Source organism: Micromesistius poutassou (assembly GCF_964030765.1).
Source record: "Micromesistius poutassou genome assembly, chromosome: 9".
In the NCBI taxonomy this organism is placed as follows: Eukaryota; Metazoa; Chordata; class Actinopteri; order Gadiformes; family Gadidae; genus Micromesistius; species Micromesistius poutassou.
In genome coordinates, this window is record NC_140279.1 from 7,863,504 (window position 1) to 7,874,389 (window position 10,886).

The window sequence follows — 10,886 nt, forward strand, 5'->3', positions numbered from 1 at the left end:
TAAAGATTCATTCCATGTTTGACCCCTAAAGGTCATTCTGTACACAGCCATCTGTGCCCGTCATCAAATGAGTCACAGGCTCACGTAAACCAATTGACATGCCCAGTTTATCCAGCCATTCCCACACAATAACACATGGCATACAGGTGTTATTTTGGGAATGGCCGAAAAAGTAAGTATGTTGCAATGACAATATACACAAATCTAAAATTAACCAATATGCCACAATTTTTGCTTTGATAAATTAAGTATTATTAGCATTAATGTTCCTTGCAAAGCAATTTAAAAGGCCCAAATACAAAAAGAGTGAGGAAAGCAAGCTTCTATTTTAAAACAATTTGTTGTGAAAATGTTTATTTTGCATTGTATTGCCAGCATGGCCCATACCACAACATTTAAGGCACAAACAAGAACATCTTCAGTCTTAACTTAGTATAAATAAATAGCAATAAGTAAAGAGATTTAGAATTCCTCTGTTGCCTAAAAGTTATTTGGGGTAAGTGTTTTCCGTACACTGGTATATGGAACCCACCTGGGATGAGACGCCTCAGTCCTCTTGCTTTCTCACACTGTGCATTCCCATCAATTCCCCATTTCCTAAAAATACATGTAAGACAACCAATAGTTCGACAGATATCCAAAGATGTGAATCAGCCCATCAAAAATGCTGTTCTGGGAGTGCAAAAAGAATAGGTCCCAGAAATGTAGGGATGCTTATACGTTCCAGTAAAACGATTCACCAACAAAAAGGTACCTTGTAAATGAGCAACTATAATACAAGTATTCTCTTTAGAAATTGAAGACCAATCAACAGATAAATTATTGGTTCATATTCATCAATAAACAAAACACTTAGGCCCAGTCCCATTTCTCGCCCCTTAATAAGAACACTTGCTTTGAGTGCCCTTAGCTGCAAGTCAGCTACCGAGCTGGCTAGCATTCAAGGGTTGATTTAAGGGAAAAACAGAACTCTTTTGCGGGAACGCGCAAAATCTAGGGGTAGGGCTCAAATATAGGGGAAGGGGGAGAATTGGGACAGGGCCTTAGACACATGGATAGACTGAAGAAAACAAAACTGAGAAACTGTAGTAAGAAAAAGCTGCTTCCACCACATTGTGTCGAGAGAGATCTAGTAGTCAAACACGTGCTTTGAGTGTTTAGGACTGAAACACTGCATGACTATGACACAGGCTTGTTTTTAAGGTGCAGTGCATGGGGGAATTGGTGTACGAATACAAACAAATAGAATAAGATTGTAAGAAAGTCCTCCTGATTAAGATTTCTTAATAGATACAAAAGAAAAACTATCAAAGAATGCTCTAGGTCACAACCTACAGCGCAGGACACCGCAAGCTCCCAGGCATTCCAGGTGAAAGGTGAGAGACAGGGAGAGCTGCAAGCCTTTATTCCTTTTGTAACAACCAGGAGCCCAAAGGAAGAGCAGCTTCTGTTGGCCTTAGCACGGCTATGGGAAAAAACAGCAGAAATCCAACCCCCTTAATAGGACGTGAAAATACAAAATATATATTTTTATCCAACCCAGATATTTTTTATCCAGAAAAAAAAGCAGCTTTCGCGTCTCACCCCTTTTACAACGTAACCAGATTCTCCGCCATGTATGATAGACTGCAGAAGTTGCACGCAATGCAGCACAGGTTACACAGGGAAGACAGCAGTCTGTACAGCCACAGGCGGCCGCTGAGGTGTCTGTATTTGACGTCCGTCTCGCACAGCTTGGCGTACGCCTCCCGGTTGGACGACTGGCCGATGTCCTGGCCCAATCCGCACGATTGCTCGATCAGATGCATGTCCGCCATGATCTCCGAGGTCATCTGGCCAAACCACTGGGCGTTGATCGCTGCCACCGTCACTGACACGAACAAGATGAAAATCTGAGGGAAGATGGATAGATTGTTAATAACTGGAAAGGACAAAGGGGGCAGGATAGTCTTCTAGTTTTAAGGGTGTCTGCTATGCACGCTTTCTCTGTCTGTCGTCTGATGTGGCTGAGGTCTCTGGTTCTGGGCCAGTGGAAAGTTCCTGGTTCAACAAACATTTGGGTGCACACTGTCTACCTGTGGGCACCCCTGAGCAAGATGCCTAACCCCCAAGCTTCTCATAAAAGTCATTTAAATACCCAATGATTCTCTTGAATATTTGGATAAATAAATCTGCAAAAATGACTTGAATGATAAGAATGTGGTGCGTCATCTTATCAACGTCCACACACCTGAAAAGACTCCCTGTCGGTCAGCATGTCGCTCGGGTGATATATGGCGTAGATAGTGAGGTTAAAGAAAGCGCAGGCTGAACCCAGGTGAAGATAGAAGGGGACCAGGCGGCTCTGAATGAACCCATAGGTATGTCTGTTCAGGTGGTTGTCCATCACAAAGCCTGCAAAAACACACACACATCAAAATAATTCATACTCGAAGGAAAATCAAATATTCATGCATATGGCTATCCTGTAACCTGGGTTTTAAACTCACATGGGGGAACCTATTATAATGTGATTTGCTAATCATCTGGCTTCCTCCATTACTGCAACACAGCAGTCGATGTGCAGCATTCAACTTGGTGATGGTTGGTGACAGTTTTGTGGGGACTCTTCACTGCCTCAGGACCTGGCTGATCCCCACTACATGTCAGGTATTGTTTTATGAATTATTAAGCTAACCTTTTATATAACTGTTAGGAGGGCTTATAGTTTTTTTGTCTGTCTTGAACCAAATAACAAATTCTCCTTTAACATATATAACCCATGCATGTATCAGATATAAATATCCACAATCAAATCATCACTATCCTGATTGTACCCCTTCCCCCTAGCGAGTAGCATACAAAGTTAACTATTTCAGCGGTAACAAAATGTAAATCTTATTTGGGCCTAAGCCCCAGTAAATGTCCAATGAGTCATGGTATCACGGAAACCATCAAGGGTGTGCGTAAGTCCAGTCCTCACTTGATATGAACGTGACCCAGATCTGCATGCCCCAGTAGGTGGAGAGCAGCAGGAGCTGAGCCAGCTTCACGGTGTAGGTGGGCTCCCAGTCCGTAGTCATCCTTCCTTCTCGCTGTACTTAGATCCCGATGACAGTAAAATGTGTGGATGGCTAAAATATGGAGACATTCAATACATGAATATGAAGTTTACAATCAATGTATGCATTATTAGTATAATGAGTTTGACACAATGATGGGGGCTTTATATATAAATATATATATTGTTGAAAACAGACAATTTACTTTAATTGTCACAAAAAATGCATTTCACTGCAAAGTATTAATCTTAGGGATTTGCAACTTCAAAGGCCGCCGAGATCGACGGAGGGGTCGGTGTCTGTTTCAAATTGCACCTACAGGGACGAATGTGGTAGACTTCACTTCTTCAGCAACGAATATGCACGTCAAACGTGTAGGTTACAATACTGTATACAGTAAAGTATATAGGCCTATATAAAGTGCCTTTTTGTGCATGTATTTCAGTTCAACAGAAATAACACCACCACGCCTGCTATGTGAAACAAAGCTTTAAACGAACAAATCGGCGCAACTCGATTTATACGCGTAATGCATGCGTAAAGATTGGCTATACAAAACTACAGCGAGGTACCAGCCAACTTCCGCATTGTTCTCAATCTTTTTTTACTCTCGTCTTGACCTACCCACTTTAGACGGGTAAGAATGGGTGTTAAATTGACAGGTTATCCTGTATTTAAATTACATTCTGCTTTGCTAAATCTAAAGGACTACAACTATGGCATTTACCTCAAAGTTGAACTAAAAGCACACTGTACGACACCCTCCAGCAGCGTATACAAAGGGTTTTTCAAAGTCATATTCGTAAATCTGACTAGAAGACTCGTTAAACTACCTATAACCAATACTGACACGGAGCAAAACCAATGAAGGAGAAGTCAAGAACACACATCCAGAACTTTCTCATTGTGTAGAGACGCTTTAGGTGAAATTGTAAGGACTGTATGATTGTTTATATCCAAACTAAATAAACAGAAATAGAGGCAAAATGAAAAAACACGATGCACACAAATATGCTTCCCATTTCACGGTGCCTACCGGTTTTTTTATTCCAGTTCCAGGTCAAATTCGGAACTAATTTTGCATTGACGCCTTCATGTGAAGCAACAGTTCCAGTGGCTCCACTGGTTCCTATGAGCGGTGTCATAGTGGGCGGGGTCAACAGACTAACCAGACTGCTGATCGGTTTCCAGGCGCGTGCGAAGCATACTACCAGATGGGACTTCTGGGGGATTGGAGTGAAAAGCTGAAGTCTCAGTGCTACAGTATTTGAGCTCAATCTTCAATCATTGCAGGAGGCAAATGCCTCAGCTCGCCTGTGCACGTTTTCGTGAATAAAAACGGCAGGCTGTTGGAAAACGAACCTACACTTGCAACGTCTATTGGAGTCTTGGGGCCAGAGTTTATTATTAATATTCCAAATAAAGTATTACAAATAATAGTCTTGTAATAATAATAATAATAATAATAATAATAATAATTAAAGCTGCAAGCAGCATTTTACGGTGCCAAGTATAAGCCGACCAATGAACCATTAAGACCCTGACAGGCCATTAAAACCCTGACGCAGATCATGGCTGATAGACGGTGTGCGAAATACCCTTCAATATTCGGGGGGGGGGGGCATCTCCTGATTGTTGTGCAATATCGATCCAAATTTTTCTCATGCAGTAGGCCTATAGCATTAGCATACTTAGCAGACGTCAAGGCGCAAAGTCAAAGTACTTTGTGGGCGGTTCTATGGTGCTGTTACTATTATGACGACGAGATAAATTAGCTTTGCGCCCGGCGCAAATCTAAAATGGGTTGAGCTGAAACCCGTAGGTGTGTTTTGGGCGAAACATGCAATAAACCAATGAGAGTGGCATCTCCCATCTATGGAAGCATATATGTAGTAAAATTCAAATGTGAATGCAATTTGCAATTTGCAATTCAAATGGAAATGCAATTTGCAATTTGCAATTCAATAAGTCATTACATTATGCAATTGACAATTCATTATGCAATTTAATAATGTAATTTGTAAATACGTTATTCAAAGTGTATTTTAATATGCAAAGTGACAATGAAATCCTCAATAAAATTTGCAAAAGTTATAACAATAAAACTAGAATAACATTTTGTCAAATTTTTTGAGTTCCTTTATTCAAATTGAAAAGCTATAGCGTCCCCGTGATTGCAATGCACTTCGCCACGCTCCGTGTGTTGCAAAATTCAAATGACATTTCAATCCGCAAAACACTTTGCAAATCGTTTTGCAAAATGTTTTGCAAAACGTATCAGCCAATCGCGTCTGGGCGGGAACTACGTCACTTGCTCGTAATTTCCGGACCCTGCATCCCGCTACTCCTCTAGAGCTGTAGCGACCTCCCGCAGCAGCTGCCAGACCGTCTTTTCCGCCATTTTCAGATATAATTACGTAAACTCAGTCAAACCATAGACCTATTAAGAGTCAAATCTGGCACAATGCTAGGCATAGAAAATAAATTGCAACGTGCGTGGATGATCAGCTGGTCTGACGAGCAAGTGACGTAGTTCCCGCCCAGACCCGATTGGCTGATACGTTTTGCATAACGTTTTGCAAAACGATTTGGAAAGTGTTTTGCGGATTGAAATGTCATTTGAATTTTGCAACACACGGAGCGTGGCGAGGTGCATTGCAATCACGGGGACGCTATAGCTTTTCAATTTGAATAAAGGAACTCAAAAAATGTTTCAAATTTTATTGAGGATTTCATTGTCACTTTGCATATTAAAATACACTTTGAATAACGTATTTACAAATTACATTATTAAATTGCATAATGAATTGTCAATTGCATAATGTTATGACTTATTGAATTGCAAATTGCATTCCCATTTGAATTGCAAATTGGATTTCCATTTGAATTTTACTACATATATGCTTCCATACCCATCCCCTTTAAGAGCCAGCGCATTTTGACTTGACGAGTTGATTTTTGACAGCGCGTTTGCAGTCTCCGCTGAGATAGATGCATGATCACATGAATTTCAAACTTCAAATGGCTCAGTTTATGGCCAAATAATAGGCATAATTAACACATGGAATAGCTCGTTTTCTTCTCCAACTTCAGAAACACTGATTCGTCATGTAAATTGCGGCAAAGACAACTTAAAACATATGCGAACGCGGTCCTCGATGGCCGCAACTGTGGGTCTATTTAATGATATGCGGCAATACATTAACAAACATCGTTTGTTACCAGTATTGTATACATTATCGTTGTCGACTTGTGTTCATAATATGCATGTGTCCCCCTGTTAATATACATCGCCATGGACTGCATTATGCGTTACGTGCAATATGCATGTGTGAACAAAGTGTCATGTCTGTAAGTTAAAACTTACGAGATATGCTTGTTCAAAGTTTGCATTTTTGGACTGTTGCTATAGTGCCACCTTTAGGCCGATTTAGATAAAATTTGTACAGTTTCATCTTGACCCATGTGCCTTTCTGCCTTGACCACTTAACCTTGCCTTTTGGCGTTAAGTTAAATTTGGAAATTTTTTAGCCTCTGGCGGCCATGTTGTTTTGTCAATCAACTTCATTTCACTTGAGCAGTTGAAACTTTGGTCCCCAACAGCCGGTCCCGCTCAAATCAAACATTGTGTCTATGAACTGTGGCGATTTTAGTGACAGGCCACGCCCATTTCGATGCCACGCCCTATTTGAAAATATGTTGACTTTATCTTGTTCAGAATTTGATTCTGAACAACTTTTGTATTGGAGTCAAGATCATAGGAGTCCAACTTGATGTTGATATGAGCATTTAAGTATTTTCACGGTTTAAACCACACCCCTTTTAGAAGTCAATGGCTCATGGGTGCTTTAAAATTTATTGTACAGACCATTGTACAGAATCTTTAAGTCAGATTGAAGACATTGGTCCATATATGATATGGGCTAAAGGATTTTTGTCAAAGTCAAAAAACCTGGGATCCTTTGGCAATTTAATGTTTTTAACAAAATTCAAGATGGCCGCAAATCTGGTCGCCGGAAGTCATAGGTTCTTGAGGCATATTTGTTCACCATGAGGATATGCGTGTGTTAACAAAGTTTCATGACTGTAAGTCCTGTTGCTATAGCGCCACCTTTGGGCCAATCAGTGTAATATTTGCTGTCTGTTAATCTTGAGTCAACCTCTACAGCTGTAGTAAGTTTCATAATGCGTGCGAGCGGTTTAGGCTGTGTAAGTCAAACGTGGCGGAATAATAATAATAAAACTAACGATTACAATAGGTTGCCTTCGCACTTTGTGCTTGGAAAACTGATCCAAAATTTGATCAGGATGATCATCGTATTCTGGAGTTTCTAACCATATAGATTTGCATAGCTGTTTCGATTAGCAATAGTTGCAACACATTGGGTTGGAGAGTTCGAAGTTTAAAATATCCTTATCCATATCATTGTGGGCTAGAATGCTCTTGTTTCACTCAAGCTGGTTCTTAATCAAACCAAAACAAAAGTAATGTTGTTCTCAAGGGCAAGAGATATGGGTCACAATAGTCTCAATAGTCTATGCATTTCCACTCTGTGGGTCTATTATTGAAAAAGTCTCATAAAAAACTCACTTTTAAATCTCATTAATAACCTTGTTTGCAAATTACGTCAGAAAATTTGATTTTTATATAGGAATAGAACCAGCTTCCCAATGGTATGTAGAAAGAGGGTTATTTTTTATCAGTGCTGGACTATGGGGATGTAGTTTATAAGTATGCGTCTGCTTCTACCCTAAAACCTTTGGATTCAGTTTATCATTCAGCACTTAGATTCATTACAGGTGATTGCTTTAAAACCCATCACTGCACCCTTTATGAAAAGGTTGGTTGGCCTTCTCTTTTTATGAGACGTGAGAAACACTGGTTTTTATTTATATTTAAAGCTTTCATTGGGAAACAGCCACCTTACATGTGGACCATGCTGGACTGGGACACAGAGACCTATTGTACCCGGTCCAGTGAGCTGCTCCTCCTAAAGTTTCCCAGAGCTCACTCCAGTCTAGGAATGACTGCCTTCTCCAGCAGTGCTCCTAACTCATGGAATGCTCTACAGAGCAACTTAAAAATGACTGCTCTTCCTACTTTTGGTTTATTTAAATCTATGATTTCTGAATTGTACACGTCCCACTGTAACTGTTTTAGCTGATCTCATTCTCATTTAGTATTTCATCCTATTTTATTCTTGCTCTTTTTGTATTGTATATACTTTATAGATATATTTTTATTTTTATTTTTATGATGTTATCCTTGTTATTGTGTTTGGTGTATGCTCGTCGTCACTGTAAATGAGGGAAACCTCAGTGTCTCTCGAGGGAAAATAAAGGTTATTGATTGATTGATTTAAGTACACCAAGTTTGTGTGATGATTGACTCTAGTTAACCCCGCCTTTAGTCACCTAACATTGAGAGTAGGATTTTCAGTTAATTGTTATAGCACTCCCTATAGCCTGATATAGATACAATGATGATGACTTTAAGTTAACCTTGCTTTTTGGCATTAAGTTAATTTTTGATGATTTTGAGCCTCTGGCAGCCATGTTGTTTTGTCAATCGACTTCATCTTAGTTGAACAGTTAGAACTTTGGTCCCCAACAGCCACCAAGTTAGTCCCGCTCAAATCAAACATTCCCTCTATTAACTGTGCTAATTTTAGTCACAAGAAACGCCCATTTCGATGCCACGCCCTGATTGTAAATATGTGGATTTCATCTTGTTCAGAATTTTATCCTGAACAACTTTTGTATTGGACTTGTGAAAATGAGCCTCTCGACTCATTCCACTTCGGGATGTGGGCAACTGGTTTTATTCACTTCCCAAAATAAAGACCGAACCATAAATAAACAAAACAAAGTCCTTTGGTTCCAAAATATACATGAATTGTTCAAAAAGAAAAAAACTGTTAGCAATTTGCTAGCCTAGGCATAATTTAGCATAACAGAATGGCCAAGTACTGGCCTCGTGTCAAGCCAGTCTTAGCTTTCCTCCTTTTCCTCCAAACACAATGAAACCCCCTTAAATAAGGCACCTGATTTGTCTCAGGTGGACCAATCAAGGCCTGTTAGGCCATACCATGTACCAGGGGGGAAACATTTCAAATACAAGTACAACTAAAGCAATACACCAGTCATTTTCCTTGAAGTGAGAAGGGTTTCACTTTCTCACAGGACTCAAGATCATAGGAGTCCATCTTGATGTTGGTGGGTTAGTCTATAACATTGGGTTGGGAAGTTCAAAGTTTAAAATATTTGCCTACCAGGTAGAGAACAAGAAAAAACATATCATTGTGGGCTAAATTGGCAATGGCTGGAGCAGAATGGTAGCCTGGCAAGCCAGACCCACATCAGGATGTTGGGTCTGGGAACACTCCATTTGCACGGCTCAATCCAAGGAGTGGGATAAACAGTTGTCTTTCCAATTCCCTCTGCACGCAATAGGATAGCGCTACGATCAATCATGTAGCAGGGACCACACAGACTTCACATGGAACCGTTGCAACTCAGTCGTGGTTTTTCCAGCTTGCGAGCTAACGGAGAGTTGCTAGACGACCCTGGGTACAAAATAAATTTGCTGCCACTAGGGGCGTCTAGATTTCTAGGCTAGTAGAATGGTTCTCTGCTTACTAAAAGCAACCAACCTGTCCATCAGGAATCCTGAAGTAATAAACATAGCAAAAGCAATCATAGGTGGAATGTACAGGTACTTTCCTCGTCACACCTTACAAAGAACATAACTGACAGTCCCTCTCTCACATCTTTCACACACACGCACGCACACCTCACAAGGTCTGTGTAAAGAACACACTGACAGCAGCAGAAAATGGGTCTTACACCAATGAGCGGACATTAATACATAGCACACAAAATAGGCATGTAAAAGGCCAATGCTCGAGCAAAATGAACACCTGAATGTGACCAAATTAACACTTTTTTTCAAAACCAGCCCAAACTGTATGTACCCGCCCAATGCTAACTGTTCCAGCCTAAAGTGATGAAAAGTAGCCCAATTGGGAGGGGAACAGCCCAATCTTGCAACACTGGTTAGTGTTTTTGGGGAAAACTGATCCAAAATTTGATCAGGATGATCAGTGTATTCTGGAGTTTCTAACCGTATAGATTTGCATAGCTGTTTCGATTAGCAATAGTTGTAACACATTGGGTTGGAGAGTTTGAAGTTTAAAATATCCTACCAGGTAGAGAACAAGCGAAAACATATCATTGTGGGCTAAATTGGCAATGGCTGGGGCAGAATGGTTCTCTGCTTACTAAGAGCAACCAACCTGTCCATCAGGATTCCTGAAGTAATACCTTTGGCTAATGAAATCATAGGTGGAATGTAAAGGTACTTCTTTGGAAGCTACCATCATACCACCATTGACTGTAAGTCAAATGGCTGAGGAGTTATGAGTCTTTAAAGTTTTCAATGAATTGCTGTAGCACCCCCTATGGTCCTATATGGATGAACCATATGTATTTAGCCAGGTTAACCTTGACCTATGCTTCTTTAAGTACACCAAGTTTGTGTGATGATTGACTCAAGTTAACTCCACCTTTAGTCACATAACATTGAGCGTAGGATTTTCAGTTAATTGTTATAGCGCTCCCTATAGCCCGATATAGATATGATGATGATTGCTTTAAGTTAACCTTGCTTTTTGGCATTAAGTTAATTTTGGATGATTTTGAGCCTCTGGCGGCCATGCTGTTTTGTCAATCAACTTCATTTTACTAGAGCAGTTGGAACCCAAGTTGGTCCCACTCAAACATTCCGTCTATGAACTGTGGTCATTTTAGTCAGTGGCCACGCCCATCTCGATGCCACGCCCTAAT

General features: G+C 40.4%; 1 protein-coding gene across 2 annotated transcripts; it reads right to left on the reverse strand.

The window, feature by feature from the left end:
- Positions 1–108: 108 nt before the first annotated feature.
- Positions 109–4,155, reverse strand: LOC311353262 (transmembrane protein 205). 2 transcript variants are annotated; one of them, XM_084473105.1, is made up of 5 exons: positions 4,078–4,155; positions 2,963–3,113; positions 2,231–2,394; positions 1,585–1,892; positions 109–1,465 (listed from the first exon to the last, which is right to left on the reverse strand). In XM_084473105.1, exons 2-4 carry the CDS (start codon positions 3,060–3,062, stop codon positions 1,590–1,592), a joined length of 567 nt encoding a protein of 188 aa, XP_084329231.1. In that variant the 5' UTR covers positions 3,063–3,113; positions 4,078–4,155; the 3' UTR covers positions 109–1,465; positions 1,585–1,589. The 2 variants fall into 2 exon arrangements, with proteins under 2 accessions (XP_084329231.1, XP_084329230.1); XM_084473104.1 differs by having other exon boundaries at positions 109–1,892.
- Positions 4,156–10,886: the final 6,731 nt, after the last annotated feature.